The sequence below is a fragment of the Tympanuchus pallidicinctus genome, unplaced genomic scaffold, assembly GCF_026119805.1.
Source record: "Tympanuchus pallidicinctus isolate F22 unplaced genomic scaffold, pur_lepc_1.0 scaffold22, whole genome shotgun sequence".
In the NCBI taxonomy this organism is placed as follows: domain Eukaryota; kingdom Metazoa; phylum Chordata; class Aves; order Galliformes; family Phasianidae; genus Tympanuchus; species Tympanuchus pallidicinctus.
In genome coordinates this window covers 13664407-13683337 of record NW_026294739.1, presented here as the reverse complement: position 1 = coordinate 13683337, position 18931 = coordinate 13664407, and the positions used below count along the sequence as shown (strand labels likewise).

The 18931-nt window shown below is 43.0% G+C and overlaps 1 protein-coding gene across 8 annotated transcripts in view; it reads left to right on the top strand.

The window, feature by feature from the left end:
- LPP (LIM domain containing preferred translocation partner in lipoma) overlaps positions 1 to 18931 on the top strand; it is a 310262-nt gene that overhangs the window by 243927 nt on the left and 47404 nt on the right. For all 8 annotated transcript variants that reach the window (XM_052686960.1, XM_052686961.1, XM_052686957.1 and 5 more), the window contains one exon: positions 18024 to 18193. In XM_052686960.1, coding sequence (XP_052542920.1) covers positions 18024 to 18193 — 170 coding nt within the window. The remainder of the gene's footprint in view (positions 1 to 18023; positions 18194 to 18931) is intronic.

Below are 18931 nucleotides of genomic sequence, written 5' to 3'. Positions count from 1 at the left end.
AGAATCCAGCTCATTCATAGCAAATTTATGTGCCCAAACCAAACTCTCTGTGGACTGGAATGGATGAAGTATTGATAATGAGCCATCAGGACTTTGACAACCCTTCCCGCGGCAGGGGGGTGGAACTGGATGATCTCTGAGGTCTCTTCCAACACAAGTCATTCGATGATCAGTCCATAGCTAACTCAGGTCGTTAAGAATTGAAAGTGTGACCTGCCCCACATGAAAGACTTGGCTCGTCTCAGGGGGGTTCTTTGTGGATGTGTCATCATCTTGTTAAAACCATAAATAGTGGCTCCCAGAGGACCTCTGGTTGGGAATCTCCTCGAGGAGGCCGGGGGCTGGAGGAAGACTTAGTCTAGGACCGTGTGGGATGGCGAAGGTTTGTCCTCCATCTCATCTTAAGTGACATTTTGGATACAAGACAGTATTTTCCATCCTGGATTTCATAAGCACTAAATGCTCACTCCCAGGTATTTTAAGAGGAGTTGCGTATTTGTGTGTCTGACAAAGTGTGAGAACGTTTTCCTGGACTTAGTTTCCTAGAAATAATTTTCACTTCAGATAATGCTTCAGAGTGTTTTAAGGCATAACATTCTTCCTGTTTTTTGATCATAGTGTAGGGCTGAATTTCTCAGTCAGGCAGCTAGTTTTGGAGCTGGGATTAGAAACCACAGTTCTAGCCACACAGCCCCAGTCAAATCTTTGTCCCACCAACATGAAAATAGTTATGCACATGACCTAACATAAATGAACTTTTTTTCTGCTTTTTTTTACAACTGAAAACAGCTCACCTATTGTTTGAAGCTATTGTGGCAAATTTGCTATTGCTTCCATGTTACTTTCTGGCTTATTTGTACTGAAGTAACATCTAAGGCCTGCTAGCGAGACTGCAGTCACAGTGCACTATGTGCAAATTTAACATCAAGTAGGAAACAGTGTGCATCCCTCTGAGCTTCCAAACTGAAAATACAGCAAGACCGGGAAATTATTATTGTCCTTAATTTACAAATAAGGGGCTGACTAGCAGAGTTTAGATGACTCACCCAGCATCATGCAGAGAATCAGTAGCAAAGTGGGAATTGAGCCTAGAATTCCTTCAAGTCCCGTGCCTTACCCACAGCCACGGCCTCACTCTTATTTTGTGTGAAAATCAACCAAATGGGATTGTGAGCCTCGTCTGATGAGAAATCACAACTGCTCTGAAGGCTCTTCCCAGCATTTAGATCACAAGCCCTATTTTCCAGGGCTAATAACATAGCTGTGAAAATAAGAAGGGGGAAGGAAAGCACTCCAGGACCACACTTGGTAATCTTAAGTGTTGTTAATATAATGTACCCACTAATGCTGTCGGACTTCAGCATTTAGATTATTTATGGCTATTATGACAATTGATAACTCGCCATAGTAATCTGTTACTTTCCAGTCTAGCAACCAGTGTTCCATGGGGGTGGGTGAGAGCATGGTGTGCCATTTATTATTTCTCCTTCTGATGGCATTTGTCTCATGCTGTCATTTTTGATACGGTGGTTTGTCTCCTGCCAGTAAGTTTTTGGGGGCATTTTGAGTGTCACTTGAAGTGTAGTTGTGGGGGGAAGGCCAGATTTTATCTGAGAGTGAAAAGTGGTGAAAAGGAATTAAACAGGGCTCTCTCATGTGCCGAATGTTCTTCTCCAGCCTGTTCTCTTCTGATGGAAATGCATCAAAACTGTTTGGTTTTTTTCTTTTTCTTTATTTTTTAAGGAATCGCTTTGACTCAGATTGTGTGAGATGAATCATAACCCACTTTCTCATCTCAGATGTGAAAAGAAAGAAAAAAAAAAGAAAAAAATTCCAGCTCTGCTGTCAATGTCAGCATAATCAATACAGAGTGTTTCTCAGTGTGCAAAGAGGTAGGAGAGTGTTGAAAGAACAAAAAGAATCAAAAGTAGTCAAACTGTCCTGCTGCTTTTAGTGGGCTCCCCTGTTTTCACGTCTGCAAATGCACCTCAATGTTCAACGCGTCGTCTTGGACATGAACACCGTTTTTGTGTCTCTGGCTGCAGCCCAAGGTCACAGTCTGCTCAAAAGTCAGGAGACTGTCATCCCAAACTGACAGCAAATCACGAGCAGCCAGCCCTGCCAGACATTTGGGATGCTACCAGCAGCCAAGAGTAAACCCATTTTGACTTGTGAAACTTGCCGTCAGATGTCACCTGCTTGGACTGTGCCAGCACAGTTTTTGTCAGCGCAGCTAAGCACCGTGCCTGTCCCATGGCCCAGTTGTGCCAGGGCTATTGAGGGAAATGGAAAACTTCAATGGGAGTCGATTGCTGTCAGTGTAAATGGGAGTCAGGTGACCATGTCTGATACCTCGTCACCAGCTTTGTTTTATTAACTTGCTCACTTGCATTGATTTTTCTTGTTTTCTTGTTATCAGAGATATAGAAAGAGCTGCGTCTGGTAGTATAAGCTAAAAATGGGAGCTTAACTCCTTAAAAAGTATCATCACTGCACCAAAATCAGGAGGAGTCAGCGTGGTTTAGTGTATGGGCTTTTTAAAAATTAATCTCCCCATTGAGCACCGTGGTTCAGTAAAACACACTGGCAATAGCACACATTTGTGGAAATTATAGAGGTGTGGAGATTTAGAGATTTTAGAGACCCATCTTCCAAAGTGTAAGACACTCTCCATAGTTGAAGACAGACAGCTGGACTTGGGATGTAAATGATTTTCTCTCCAAGTCCTTCCAAGTTACCATCCCAGCCATGCGTAGCTATTTGTTCAGAGCTGTGAATCAGGCTGTATTCAGTTAGCAGCAGTATTCAGCTTTAATATGCAATTTACTCAACAAATTCTGGTTCCAGACGGTATCTTGAGAGGTTAATAACTTACTATCTTCTGAGCGTACGTTCTGATTTCTGTCTGCACTGTTGGAGCAGACTGAACAGATGACGCACAGCCTTTTTTTATGGGGGTGGGGAGGGAGTGGGGAAAGTTTTTGTTGGGAGTTGGAGTCTTTTTTGTCATTTAAAATTATACTCTGAAAAAAAAAAAAATGAACAGGTTTTAAAATGCCACTATTTCCTCATTTTCTGCTTGCTCTGGAAGCCAGGTAAATTCATCTACAGGCATCCAAAAAATCTGTAGGAAGCTAAACAGTATTTACCTTGAGTTTTCTCTTGTTTCAATGAATGATTAGGGCAAGACAATACTGAATTTCCACCTCTTTTTAACTCAGGGATTATATGTCATCACGTGAGCTAAGGAATTGTGTCTGGCTAAGCTTTCGTAGAGGGAGACATTTGGAAAGGATGCCAGTATAGGTCATTAGTGCTCTGCAGAGCACTGTCACATGCAGTCAGCTCTCTTGGACTGAAGGTCCCAGTTAATTCCCAGCTAATTCTGGTCGTGTATCCTCATGGTCATCCCCATAAGCCAGGCAGCTGGTTTTCATTTCTGTCCCATGGCTGAAATTATGTGGGAATCCTAAAATACATGTATAGATAAGCATGTGTGCATAGGGCAGATTGCTGCATGGACCATGAATTCTAATGGCATTCCCTCCTTTCCCATTCACCATCCCAACATCTCACATCAACAGATCCTGCTTTTGGTGCCTGTACAATCTCATGAAGTGTGAATACTTCCAACTCTGGCAAGTCTGACTTGTGTGTATGAAGAAGAGAGGGAGGTGTGGAGAGAGGGCCGGGAGTAGGGAGGGTATGGCTGCAATAAGACTGGATATGGAAGTGAGTGAAACTCACTTTAAAACATTCTACCGTGTGGATGTATATGTCAAAACAGTGGCTTCTACTGAAGATAGAATGCTGAAACAAAGACTTCAGTGCACATTGCTTCTGTAATTCCTAAATGGCCACTACTGATGCTGAAACAGCCAAAACCTCTTAGACTATGTGTTCTTGATTTCCATGCAGGACAGGAGAGGATGTGAGCAAAACAGGGAGGCTGCTTATGGTCAGAATTATTTTCCATTTTTTCACAGGCATAATTGAGAAAATGAAGAAAGTGGAGCATATGCACTGCAGATGTGCACAGCTGGTGCATTGCTACCTCTGTGGCATCCCTCCTTTGGAAGGGTAGCTGAAGAGTGCCAGAAGGGCTGCATCAGTCATACAGCCAGCTCCTAGGGAAAGCTGGTCACATAAACTTTCAGTCTCTATGCTGATGGGAGAATAAAACTGTGCTTTGCTCATGCAAGGGAGAAACACATACACCGGTTTCAAGAGGGTCAGAAAAGAGGCTTCCGTGAAGCTTGGAGCAGAGGGACATTGCTCTCCTCTGGTCACAGATCTGTGTCCTGAGCCAGCCCTGGTGATGTGATGTTCATGAGGCCCATTGCTCTGAGTGTGGCTAGGTCTTTCAAACAAAACAATACTTCTTAGAAAGCCTGTTCTGACTGTAGCAGGCGTTTGGGTGAGGATCTGTAACTAAACTGTTCTAGGTGTGCCAACCTTGGCTTCCTTATGTTTTGCAGTTGCAGGGTGTTCAAACAGTCTCACCTATTGCCCTTAGCAGAACAAATAATTTCATTTAGTAGGACTGACCTGTACCTCATGTAAATGGCCAAAGTCCTAGCAGCTATCAGGAATGGTGAGCATCCAGCAAATGTCTAATCAGAGAGCTCTTCTGGCCCAGGAAATTGCAGCTGTTGAGAAGAATGAGTGAGGTTTTACAGGACCATATTTTGGAGCATGGTCTAATCATGACACATGGTGGGTCATATCTCAGTAGATGTGTGTTGACTAGAAGATATTCAAACTAGCATCAGCTTGGATAGAGTTCTGGTTGATTAAATATAGCCTGAGCTCTCAGGAGATTAGTGTGTGCAGTGGCTCTGGGGACAGGAGAGAGCAAAACAATATGCAGTAGAAATAATGCTATAAAGTGAGAGAGTCTTTTTTTTTCCCCTGGGCAAGTGTTTTGCTGGTTTTGTCACCCCCTTAGCTAGGAATGTTCCACAGTGACCCTTAGAACCTCAGACACAGCTCTTCCCTGGAAAAAGCTTTTACTGTATTGCAGGAAAAGATATTTGCTAGGTCTTTATTCCGTGGCCTCCAAAATGCCAGCCTATCTCTTCCTAGTTATACTGGGATTGGTTTGGTGTTCTATTGAAGCAGCAAGAAAGTGATGAGCACTGGGATTGTTAAATTCAGACTTTTTCCATATGTTCTAATGTTCAAATATGTATCTGAAGCTTAACTCAAACACCTCTACTGCCATCTGATCTAGAGTATGGGTTGGAGACTTCCCAGGAGCTGCATTATATATGTTAATTTACATTGTCGTGTTTAGGGGCTGCAAAGGGCGCACTCAGAGCCGTGCAAAACAATGAGGGATGTTTCCAAAATGTTTGGAGACTTAAACATTTTGCATTTGCATTGGGTCTCACCTGATGCTGCTGCAATTCTGTGTTTTGGCTGCTGGTTCTGCAAACTAACCTTTAACTGGGGTGAAAGTCTCCCACACGGTTTTCTGCGTCAGGGTATGAATAATCGCTTCCCCAGCATACCCATCACATCTGACTTTGTCAACATAACAAAATCGTATCATTTTTGCTGCAGATGGAAACCAACTCATTTAAACCAGCATTGGTTTTCTGGGATTGGTCAGATACATTCAGAATGGCCTGAAGTTGTCTAAGTTGACATCAGTTAAAATCCGTCTTGGGCTAAACAGAAATGGGTGTCTCTGTACATACCTCAGATCTAAATTTGGAAGTCTAGTGGTTTTCAAATGATTCTGTTATCACAAGTAAACAAATCTGTAAGTTTTCCCTGCTGTCATACCTATGTGCTTAATGAGGGTTAAAGTTAGTTACCATCTTCAGAGTGAACTCATTTGATAAGAAACCAGTTAGGAGCACCCTGAAATTTCAGAGCACAATGATTTGCAAGCTTTCTCCACATAGTAGTTGATGTGACTGGTTCGGGATGTTCATAAGGGTTGTAAATGCAGAGTTTTTGGCAAATGCTTGCAATCCCTGCTGATGTTAGTCTTTTCTAATGCCCGCTCAAGGACATTATACTGGCAGGACTCACCATGACCTCTGGATATCAGATCAATCCTTTCGCACTGGTTCGGACCTGTCACAAAGAGCAAAAGCTTTTGGGGTTTCAATTTCCATCAGTGCAGAATTCCCGGGTCAAGAATTGTGTGAATAATTCAGGAGACAAGTATTGGCACCTTTAATGCAGTAGCCAATTTAGAAGAACCTTCCATCTTAGAAATGTGATAAGAGTAATGTTTTGAACTCATCTTCATAGATACTGATCAACATCAGATGTTGTCCTTGTGGAGGCTGAATGTCAGGACAACCTGTATAGCTCACTGAGCATTGATTTTTTTCAGCCTTCTCAGGATCACAATAAACTCAGATCCTAACCCACCTTCCCTGTGTATCCTACTGGTAGTCAGTGGACGCTAGACTCCAAAGCATCATCTCAAACAGAGCAGTCTTAGGGACACTAAAGAGCTCAGAATTAAGGGTTTGTTTTGATTTGTTTTTTGTTTTTTTAAATTCTTATTATTTTTGAAGCCGTTCTAATTATGAATCAAAATCTGTGGGATGTGTGAGAGTGACACATGCAATTATGCAGATGGGGTTTGCACATACTTTCTTGAAATAAAATAATATTTTTTATAAATATGTATCCCATACTTTGCACTAATTTGGTGAGACTGAAGCCCAGGAAAGAAAAGTTCTGTCTCCTTTTTGATCAGGCTTGGAGAATGCAACAATCAGGTGTGAATAATCAAACTGCTCTATCATGGACTGCAGATATGCATCATGTGCTATAGAGCAGACATTTCAGAAAGAGTTGGACAAGTTATCAGTGTTACTTCCCATTTGCCTCAGCCAGCAAAAACAGATCCTGTGACCAGAGGATGAGCAGGATTGCAAGCATTGCATTATTACGTGAGTAGAAATAATATGGTGTCACTGACATCACACAGTATTTTCAAAGGACTTTTGCTCTCAGCAGCAATGTTATATTTTAGGGATATGACGTGTCTGATCATCCTGAGTAGAAACCAGTGCTGCACATTCCCACCAGAATGGGAGTGCCTCTGCATCCCAGCTTATAAAGCTCCTGTTACTCGTCCAAGAGAGTAAACAAATATTGGACCTTGCACCTGGTTGGAAAGGTCCCAGATTTTTGGGCGAAGAAGGAAACCTCTGTCCAGTAGCTTGGTTTAATGAGAAAAAACAGAGTTTGTTGGTTCCAGCTGCTGAGAAATTTGGACTGATGGAATTGAGCACAGGGGGCAGCTGGTTGACGTACAGGTGAGGCAGTTTCCAGTGCCTGATGGATACGATTTACAGCGAGACTGCTGTCGACATGCAGACAGCGCGTGTTTCAAAACAACAAGGAAGCTTTGGGCTGGTGCCGGATTGTGAAAGCAGGATAATCAAAAGACTTTAAATAAATGAGGTGCCAGCTGAAATTTGGTGGGACGTCTTCTTCCAATGTAGTCAGACACCTTTGAAAACCTCAAGCCTCAAAGCTGTTGGGAATATGAGAGCTACCATTTGGTCAAGACTCACTATTTATGAGATCCAGCCTTTCCTCTTTTTTTTTTTTTTTTTTTCTTCTTCTTTTCACTTTTGGCAAAGGGAAGACAAGTTCCCTCCCTGTTTCTTGTTTTTTTTGTCAGATGTTTTTCCCCAGGCAGGCATGCATAAGGTGTGCCAGGTTGGTAGGCCAGAGTCATTGGCACAGGAAACATCTCTGACTCAAAACTTTGCCATTACTCAGGCGTTTTCACCTTCTCTGCTGAACAGAGTCTTTGGTAAAAATCACTTCGTGCCACCACCCTCGCGGCAGTGCAGCAAGGCAGACAAGCTGCCGAACACCATCTGGAGCAGAGCCAGGCTATGGAAGAGTGAGTTGAGTCATTCGGGCCCAGCAGCGGATGTGATTTTTGGCTGTGCTGGAGTCTAGTGAATGTACTGATGGCGCCCGTCTGGAGCTTATGAAATGGGCTGGCTGAGCCGGGGGACAGAAGAGGTTTGAAGTGCCCTTGCGCAACGTGGAAACAGTTGGAGGTGAAAGTCCTTGGGAAATGAGACATTGTTTGCTCTTTGTCCTGCACCTAACACCACAGGTCCTCAACCCGTCCTTGGGCTGCTGTAGACTGCTTCTAATTTTTGAGCTAGACAAAAAGGCTGCTACCCGTATCAGTGTGGGCGTCACCTGCACCCTCAGTTCAGCTCTTACAAAGGCAATTGCTAAGGAGGATTCAAGACAGGCTTGTGCTGAGCAGTGGCGTGATCCCACAGGCTGCTGGTCATTGGTCCTCCACACCTGGAAGAGTGGGCTGCAGAAGGAGCACAAAGCGTGAAAACGAACATGAAGCATCTGAGAAGGGGATCAGTTCATCTGTCCTCCAGATCTGCTCAGTTCTGCAGTCACTGCTTACATACAGGGTTGAGTGCAGCAGCCCCTGAAAATACCCTCTGCTGCTCTACCAGCACGTCAGAGAGCGAGCAGGCTGGGGTGGCATGCTCAGAGAGACAGCTGTGAGGGGACCAGACAGCCTAGGGTTTCCTGCCATTGCCACTCCCTATGATTGCAAGGTGTTTTTTCCAAAAGAGGACCCCGAAATCTGGTGCAGAATTACAGAGTGGGCCAGAGGGTTGTCCAGGAAATCTCTTTGTCCATAATCACAAGATGAGGGTGGAGGAAGAGGGATTTCTGTCACCTCTCTCACCATCTTTTTACCATGGGAGCTGCAGACAGGTGTGGTTGCACAGCTTGCATGCTGCCATATATTTGGTCCTGTGGGTTTGCAGGTGTGAGTAATAAGGGAACCTGGCTCAGTGGCTGCTATTAGAATCACCAAATCTGCCTAATCCACAGCTCTACCAGTGACAGTTTCCCTTGCTAAGGTCCTTCCCAGGAAGAATGAAACCCTGCACTATCAGCTTTGGGGTAAGCTGTATAGAGGTTTCATGCCAGCCTTGCTAGGAACTGTCTGACACACTTACAGGTCACCTGGACTTTAGTGAAGGGCTATTGAGACCATGTTGGGTAAAGTATCATTAAAAAAAATAATAATTATATATATATATTTTTCAATGTTAGCGATGCGTTCCAGAAGAAGAGTCATCTTTGTTTTAAAATCTCTCATTTTCCTGTAGAAGTAAAATACAGAAGAGCTTTCTGAGCTTTTGAAAGTGTGGGAAACCCCGATTTTTCACAGCTTTAAAAGATTTTGCCCCATTTTTATTTTGGAAATAAAGTAAGGAGGGAAATGAGAAGCAATTTTTTTTACATCTCTTCCTTTTTTAACTTCCTATATGCAATTAGTTTCCCCTGAAGGAGAAGAGTGGTGGGCACAGAGAGGTGGGGGATTTCTCTGAAAGTCGAATATTTTTTTTTAATATCTTTTTACCAAATGAACTGATTGCACTCCTTATTTAGTTACGTATTTATTGGCAGGTTTTTTTGGTGGAAATCAGTGCTTTGAAACTTACCCCTGAACAGAAATATCTTTTTCATTTTAAAAAGTATTTGTGGAGTGCTTCTTCTTTCCATACAGTTTGCAACTTAAAATTCCTTTTCTTTGTGATTCCTGTGCCTACTGCTAAAACCAGAAGACAAGCAGGTAGCAAGGAGTGCACAGGAGGCAGCATGGGACATGTCACCCTCTTGCAGTCCTGGATGCCATGGAGCCAGATGGTGCTGCTGTGGCTTCCAGAGACGACATCCAGTGCCTGGCAAACCTCTGTGAAGAACTTGCTTGTGGGGCTGTTGAGTGGATACACAACTGTAGTCTCTGTCATCTGGTAACTTTCATCAGCATTAAAAGAAACATTTATAAAGGAAATACACTACATTTTACTCGCTGCCTTGCATTTCCTTGATCGATCAGCAAAGGGAGGGATGTTTCCTGTCTTGCACTCTTTTTTTCCTCCTCTTTCTTTTGTCTCCAGATGTTACTGAAGCTCTATTTCAACCCCTCTGCAAATGGTAAACTATGTGCCAAAAAGTTGTCACAATGTAAGAAATAACATTTTTTTTTTTTTTTTTGTTAAAGCAGAACATGCTTTAAAAAAAAAAAAAAAAAAAAAAAAGATACCTAGGACCTTAAATATGGTAGAGCATCACTGACCCCCACTGGGCTGGGACACTCACTGCAGATCGCTCGAGTTGGGCCCCTGGTCCCTCACTAGTGAGCTGGGCACACTGTCAGGTCCATGTTTACCTTCACTGAAGAGCATGGAAAAGGTCCCTCCCAGGGTTGGAGAAGAAGTCAGCATCTTTTAATGGTTCGTGCAGATCCATACATCAAAAGTTTCCTATAAAACTGGTTGGACCAAGCCAAGCCAACACATGTCCTGCATGTCCATTGCGAGTAGAGTAAGAAAGCGTTGGCTTATGTTACTGTGAAGGACATTTTGGTTCAATGGAAAGACAGACTTGCTAGTAGTAAGGTCAGATGCTCACAGAAGTTCTTTGCTTAATCTGCACTGCTGGAAGTTCTTAGGAACGCATTAAACAAGTACTTGTCAAGAATGTTGCAGAGAAAGTTGATCCTGCCTTTGAGGCAGTAAGACAATTTCCATGACCTCTCAAGATCCTGTTCAACTGGAGGCTTTGTTGATTTGTGGGAAAATCAGGAGTACTCCTATCTGAACCTTTGTTTTGTGGCAGTGATGCACTGCAGCTGTGACAATTTAGGAAGGAACTTCTACCGTATTGGCAAGCATTTGCTGTAACCTGTTTTATATCAGAAGCAGGTGAAATTGTCTCTGGTGTCTCAGGGAGATGAGGAGAGAGTGATGCAGATGGATAAGGGATAGGGACCATCACCATGTGGGTGCTGCATGGAGGAAGTGGGAGAGACACGAGCTTCCTTGTGCTTGGTCACTATTGCTCAGTCACTCTGCTGACAGTGATTGCACAGCCTGCCCATTGACCACATCCCAGGCAGGATTGTCCAGCAGGGCTGGTGCTGGGAGCTCCCTCTGAATTGCAGGAGTTCTTGTGCTGTAAGCCTGTCTCACTGCCAGGCCTTTTAGAGATCATCTTGTGGTTAAAGAAACTAGACTGGGATTGAGAAGATGTGGTTTCAGTTCCTGGCTCTGTAACAAACTTTTTGTGACCCTCAACAAGTAACATAACTTCTGTGGGCCTCACTTTCCCATCTGCATATTGGGTGTCCTAAAAGTCTTCTACCTTCATGGGATGTTGGAAGGGATTCATCATTAGGGCTAGTGACTGGCTCTGATAATAGCCTTGTGGTGAGCAGCATGAAGAAGCATTCAGAATGGCACAGTGAAGTGTTAGTAGTGTGAGCTGACGCAGTTGCAGTGCTTTTGCTGTGTGGAGTAGAATGAGACCTCTGGGGCATACAGAGAATGTGTCACCTTTGCAGCCAAGCGAAGTGAGAATACAAAGTTGTATTGTCGTTGAAGGAAAGGGATGCAAACAACAGGAGAGTGCAGCTACTACTGGCCAAGCAGAGAACAAATGACAAGGAGGTCACTGCAGGGACCTGTACAACTGTGCAACACAGTTAAAGCAGAATAACCGGGACACGGTAATTAAATCGCGGCCTTGGATTTAATTTATGAAGTGTTACAGGCAGACGCTGTAGCATAAAGTTCTGTTTACTGTGAAAGATTGTGTTTCTGACGTCTGCTGAAGAAGAGGGAATTAAGATTAATCTGTCTCATGTCCAAAGGCTGTGTAAGACAACTGATGCATACAGCCTGCTACTGACAAATGGAAAAACTTCGAACTGGGATCCTGGCACAACAAACCATTGCCAAGGGCTTCCTGATCAGTAAGAAGTCTGAGTTCAAAAGCAGCAAAAAAAAAAAGGACAGGTGAGGAAGGCAAAGATAAGCTGAGAAGACTATCACAATTTCCTACAAAATGCACAAAAAATATCGAAGCTTGCCTTCATCCTAATATTGCAAGGTCCTGGGTGCCAAAATATCGGAGTACCTGTAAGACAGATACAACCAAGGCATCTTTGCTAAATACAATCACGATTAGACACATACTTCCCATGCTCCACAGGAATGGAATAAACACTCTCTTGTGGATCAGAGATTCCTATTTTGTTCCCTTTGGACAAATGAAGGAACGTGTTGAGTGCTTATGAGTTGCAGGATCTCTGCCATTGAGACTTAATCCAGTTAAGGTATACTGGCAGCTAAGGTCTGCTGTTACACTGTTAGCCTGATGGATTAACCTCTGCTCCTGTATCCCTTTAAAATGGAATAATTGTGCTGTCTGGCCTAGGTACCCTGAGGAATCCCATGTGCTTGGGAAATTCTTGAAAACCCTTGGATAAAAGTCACTAGGAAAGAGGAGGGAGAGAGAGGAAAATTGTGTTACATTGTTGACTTATGGTCAACGTTGTCCTCGAAATGCTGTTTTGTCATCAATATTTCTTCATTAGGAGTAATGATTTTTCCACATTTACTGCCAGCTGATTCAAAGCTGTCCAAAAGCAGAATGTGTCATGAATCTCTAAAATGCATTCACTGGCAAACTCTAAACAGAGATGATTAGAAAAATAACACAGCGGAAATACTGGGTGTCTTGAGGCTGCCAGGGGAACTTTTAGTGAGATATTTTGTCCAATGTATTTACATATTTTAAAAATGTTCTTAGTACGCTTTTGTAAAAGCAGAATGCAATATTTCTTCAGTTCTTTCTTGCATATTGTATCAGAACTGAACTGAGAACCAGGGAATACACTTAGCTGATCAAGGGAAATTGTGTAATTGATAGGCAGTGAGGATATGACCTTGTGCTATATTCCCACAGTAAAGTTAGGTGGGAAGAGGTTTTTTCCATCATGCAGAAGTTTTTGAGATATCAACATTTTCCCCCACATCTCAGTAAATGCAAAACCTTCCTACATTGATGCTTTTATCAGAAAATTATCTCCTATCTCCTGTCTATATTGAATGCATGCTTTGAATTCATGAATTTAAACCTTTGTAGAGAGAAGGCTTGCACATTTTCTCTCTGCTCTCTTCACTCTCTTGTTACTGCATGAATTATCTGTGTTAGGCAGTGTAAATCACATAGCAAGGGATGGTTATACTCCCAACAGCTTAGTGTCTAAATGGGTATGACAGACATGTAATGCTGTAGCCTAAAAAAGGTTAATGCAGTCCTTGGATGTCCAAACAGAACCATTCCAAGCTGGCTGCATGCATTACATTGCCTCTGTACTGGGCTCCAGTGTGCTTGCTATCAGAATATTATGCCATAAGCATTAGTATGGCATATAGCTACTCCATCATCTATCCTTAGTGGTGTTTGTTTGTCTGATTGGCTCGCATTCTTAATCTGACATTTAGAAGTGACTCATGTCCAAGATAAGTTGGGACACCCTGTACCTAATTCTTCATCTTCAGGTCACACCCAGACTCCGGGCAAATCTTATGAATCTTGCTGAATAAGAGCTCAGATTAGGGCCTCTCATATTCGTCTTTGTAGATAAAACCTGCATCCAGGCTCTAGTGACCTTGAATCTCTGCAGTATTCTTTTCTAAAAATGCAATTTCTCTCTGGTCATGCTCAACTGGAATGCAGCTGCAGAGATCACTCTCTGGCTTGTCACTTAGGCCAGATTGTCCCTGCCTCTTTAATTATCCCTCTGGTTTCATTTCTGCATCAGATCAAACAGAAGCTTCTTGTCTTTACTTGCATGGCCTGTAGTGACCTATTCCCTCTGTTTTTCCTCTCTTATTCTCCAGTGACATATCAGCTCATCCTTTCCGTCTGCAGGTATCTATGTTCAATCTTCAAGCACTTATGTTTCCTTTTTGTGCTGTCTTTGTCCTTTCCTCAGAAGCATCCCATTAAACTTCTCTCAAAACTCCATCCAGATCCTCTTTCAAATTCTTCCTTAACCTTTTCCTTGGCTGGGCTGTCTGCAGCTTACTTGTCAATAGTAAAACATTTAGAGTGCTGAGACCACAATTTTCCTTGCTGACCAGGCTTTTCCACAATCAGAGCATCAGAGTGACAGTATAAGCAAAAATAATAATAATAATAATAGAAATAATATAACAAGAAGTTAGAACATGGCATCATGTAAATTTCCCCCCTCAATTTGAATTTACTGTATTGCTTATGCTTCAGAGGACAGTAAATGAGGTTTCTGAATGCAGTGTAGGAGCTGATGTTCCCTTTCAGCTACTGAAGTTTTCCCTGTGACCCACTGAGTAATGATGGCATTTCCAGTGGTTTCAGCAGGGAAGCCTCTGTGGGCACCTCTAACTGTCCCCCCAAGGTAAAACCAACATGTGGCAGCAAAGCTGTGATGAAGGAAGGTCACAGCCAAGGTTATGAAGCTCTTTCATGCAACATGGGAGGACTCCAGTCTCCCAGGCATGCTGCCAATGCATCACCTTTAGTTTTGCCGAAATTATCTTGAACCAGGACCTGAAAAGGCCTGAAGGGGCCAAAGAAGAATGCTGAAATGACATAGTCTCATCTTCATGCAGTTTAGTACTAATTTTGTCCTTTGTCTTTAAGGTGCCTTTTAAGTGCTATTTGTCTCTGTGGGAAGCAAATGGGTCACGTTGTTCTGTGTTTCTACTGTAATACGCTGCCTGCTATTTTTCTTTTAGATTATTTGTGTAATCTTTTTTTATGCAATCTGTTTGTTCTTGAGTCTTGCAAGCTTTGCCTTTGCTACCTCTTTCTCAATAAGCAGTGCAACTTGTTCTGTATCCACTCATGGGTATTCTGCACACAACGGGCTGGGTAATTTCATCCAGTGTGAAAATATTAAAATGGAAAACATGTGTGGGCACTTAATTGTGGTGAATCCAACCACAAATACCTTTGCTGTTGGTAACTGGCACACAGGAAAAGCAGACCTTTGTTTTGTTTTTATCAGACATAATGATAGATGCATTGTTTCTGGTGGGGTTTTTCTGGTTTTCTAAGGAAATGAGGCTTGTGCAATCACACTGCCTGTGTGCATGTGCCTATCTTGTTTGTCAGTTCCTCCCTCACCAACAACTCTTGAAACTAATAGCCATTTTCAGCCAAACCTGAGTAAGACATGGGAGTCGGGAGAAGCAACCTGGCTTTATAGAAGACTTTTGAGTTCATAGGTTGCACCAAAGTCTGCAGAAGTTGCTGTCTTTAACAGCTGCATTGCTGCAAACCATCAGTTATGTATTCACGCGTGTGCCTTTGCATGGATCCAGAAGCCCAACTGTAAGCTCCCAGATTTGAATATTTTGGTTTACTTGCTCTCATCCTTCGGGCGAGTGAGTCAGTTGGTGGTGTTGCTAGGCACAGAGCTTGTGTTTTGATTCTCATTGGAGTGGCCATGTCTCATGAAAAACATTGTTTGCTCCAGGCCACAGCACTACAATTTGCATATAAACTTATGAAAAAGGAAGCTTTCTTTAAGCTTTCCTGTGTGAGGGTTTACAGTAGCATTTCTGTCCGTGTACATAACAGCAGAAGCTGGACTTCTCATAAATGTAGATGGGTTAAGTCTGTCGCTGCCTGAATGGGAATCTTCTGTGGAAAAACCCAGAAAGAGGAAGGAAAGCCTAAGGAAATACCAACTTCAAGGGGAGAAGTTGGCTGAGATGTGTGTTGTGCTGCTCTTTGGTTTGTACCTGGCCACCAGCAGTGAAGCTGGGGAATGCCTGAGAGGTGTGCAGGAATGTAGCCTCAGGGCACCTTTCTGAGGCAGAGAAGATGTCTTTATGCCCTTCACTCAAAGGGAGGACAGAGGTGCAAAGGTGCTGAGCGGTTTGCCAGGGATTACAGGAGTACATGCCTAAGCTAGGAAAGAAACAGACCATGATTTCCTGATGTGAGAAGTGCAGCCAGAAGTATGATCTACGTATAGACAGCTTCTGCAGCGAGCGCCTTGGTCAAGGGGGACGTAAACATTGAAGTATGTGAGAGTGGCTAAATTATGAATGTGAGGAGGAGGGAAGAAAAGATTCCCACATGTTCTGCTCAGATGTTAACAAAGAAAGCTGAGAAGTGTTTGCATAGACACTGCATTATTCTGTGTCCAAATGCCTCATAAAAATAATACCGGATGATCACAGAATGGCACACCAGGGAAAATAAATTCTTCAGCGGAATATTCCCGCTGGAAAAACACTGTGTAAAGTAATACACTAATAGCTTTCAATTTCATGTTTTATATATGGAGATATTAACTGCTCCCCAGACGTCTGTTCATATTACAGCCCCGCTACACGAGCAGTTTGGAGAAGGCCCTGGAGCGACTTGGTCTTGTCCACGCAGAGGACCGAGCAGTGCTCTCTTGTACATGCAACTCCTGTTTCTTCTGCCTCTTTCCCACAGAAGTACTGCTCCGATGGTTCTCTCCAGTGGGATTTTTATTTTTATTTTTATTTTTCCTAGTTCTCGTGTTTTTTTCCATTCTTCCCCCATGCTCTGTAGCCTCATCACCATGCTGGGAAGCCTGCATTCCTTCTCCGCTTGTAAAAGAGGAGCCCTCACAAGAAGCATTACAGTGGTGTGATTAAAGCACAACACTGTCAAAACACTAATAACAAATGCTAAATAAATTAAAGCTTAAAAACAACATCTATTAATTCCTATTTGGAGGAGGTTCCAGGCTTGTCTTCATTTGCCTGGTAGCTCTCTCCACATTGCTCAGACAAGCAATGTGTGTTGCCACGTAGGAAAGAATCTCATATGTTGTTCCCTGGGTATAGCCTGCTGAAGGCTGGGGCAGGCAGGGAAGAAGGTGTGAGGACGTGTGTTGGAAGATGTCCCACTGCTCAGAAGCCCTGTGGTTGGAACAATAGGACTGGTGCAAGACCTTTTAGGAAGTTTTGCAGTATTTGTTTGGAATAGTCGGTAAGCACAGGCTGTAGTGTGAAAGAGCATTGTATCATTGCTGGATTACTTAATCATTACTAGGTACATATTACTCGTGTGTGTTTTTATGAGTAATTCTGTCTGCCTGCTCTCAGATGAGCTCTGGTCTTCCTTCCCTCCTTCTTGCTTTTCATCATCCCCTCTACCCCACCCACTGAGGAGGGATGCAGGGTCCCATGGCTGGAGGCTCTGCTACATAATGTTTTCAGCAACAAGGTAAACAAGGCAGCAAGCCTCCTATGTGTGCTCCTGCAGGTTTCTTCTGTTATGTTTTTGTTTGCATGTTGCACTAGGGACCTTTCTTAGAAACAACTGGAGTTCTTAGGACTTGCCTTTACCCTTGTTAGTAGCTTCTGATAGGCTTTTCTTGAATTACGATAAGAATCAAATATTTGCACATCAGTTTTTGAGAAATGGCTTTAGTCTTTGAATGGATAGCATCTTAGTCAATATTAATCTTCAAACACAAAAAAGTCACTTTTCCACATAAAAGATGGTATTGCACTTTTTGTCATCACTAAGACTGGCTACTACTTGTTGTTTAAAATACAAACTAGCTCAGCACCAGCACATTAACAAGAGCATAAGGATTGATGCTGCTATACTGGTAAAAGCATAAAAAGTAAAATCCTTTTGCCAGCATAATTGGCTCTATTGAGACAATTGGTTTAAGCTGAACAAGCAAAAAGAACTCTTTAAATGGTAAAAATTGTGCTGCCACCAGGCAGCTTGATGAGGCATCCCACCACAAAATCCTTTCATGTGGAGGCAAGGCTTTCAGCACAGGTTCATGCCATCTAGCTGAGTAGCTGCGAGTGACTATATAGTTATGTTAGATGGTAAGTGAATGCTTTGCATCTGGGAGACTTAGGCTCCTTATGATGGTTGCCAGCCTGAGGCACCAGCAGTGAGGATTTCAGTGTAGTTTTGGGGGCCAGTTTCAAGCTTCTCTAGATCATTCCATGAGGGGTAGCACTGGAGTGTGTTTTAATGTGCTGGATCATTGCCAGCAATGGCATCAGTTGCCCCTGTGCTGGCTGAGCTGCCGTGTTCCTGCTGCCTACTGTGCGATGGAAGCATACAGGAGTACTTTCTCCCCCACCGAAAGATGGGAGCTTGCACTGACCCATGTTCCTTCCTTCTGGTGACAGGCCGCTGTGCTCGCTGTGGGGAGAATGTTGTTGGGGAAGGCACTGGCTGCACAGCCATGGACCAGGTCTTCCACGTGGAGTGCTTCACCTGCATGATGTGCAAGAACAAGCTGAGGGGGCAGCCTTTCTACGCAGTAGAGAAGAAAGCCTACTGTGAACCCTGCTATATTGTAAGTACTTGTGGGGTTTTTGTCCGCTGGTTTTTTACATGCAGACATCACAAATATTTGTTTTCTTCATTGTTGAACTGTTGCCTTATAGCCAAAACCAGGCAATCTCATGGTAAGCTGATGGGCACTAGTTTTCCATGATCTTCAGAGGCATTCAGATCACTTCAGCTTCCTTTGTTAACTTCATTTTCTGTTCTGTCCAAGCTGTTGAATGAAGTGGCCAAAGCAAGAGAAATAGGTGCTTTTGGTGATGATTTGTGCTCTGAAAGGAGCAGGCACTGCAGTGATTTTTAAGGGAAGGTGTTATTCTGATAAGGTTTTTTGTGTTCAGAAATCTGTTATCAAAACCCTTAGAAATGTTGGTGCCCCCTAAAATGTAGAAGATGAAATTCAAGGTGGCACTTAAACTTCTGAAATAGCGACTTCTGTGTTTCTTAATGAAGCTGATGGATGTCTTTCCACTGATTTAACAGCAGTTGGATTGAGTATCTTTTGAAGCTTACCTTATCCTCAAACTTCACTTTATGCCTCCAATGAGCTCCTAAATCAAACAATTAACTGCACCTTTTAAGAGGCTGCACCTTTTAAGAGGCTCCCATAAGAGACAGTTAAAACCTGTTGTACAGTTGTAAATTAAAGAAACATCACGTAGTGTGCCTGAGGCCTTACCTTGCTGTGACCTTAACATACAGTATGTTGGGAAAACATTATAATCTGGAATAAGAAAAGTTCCAGAAC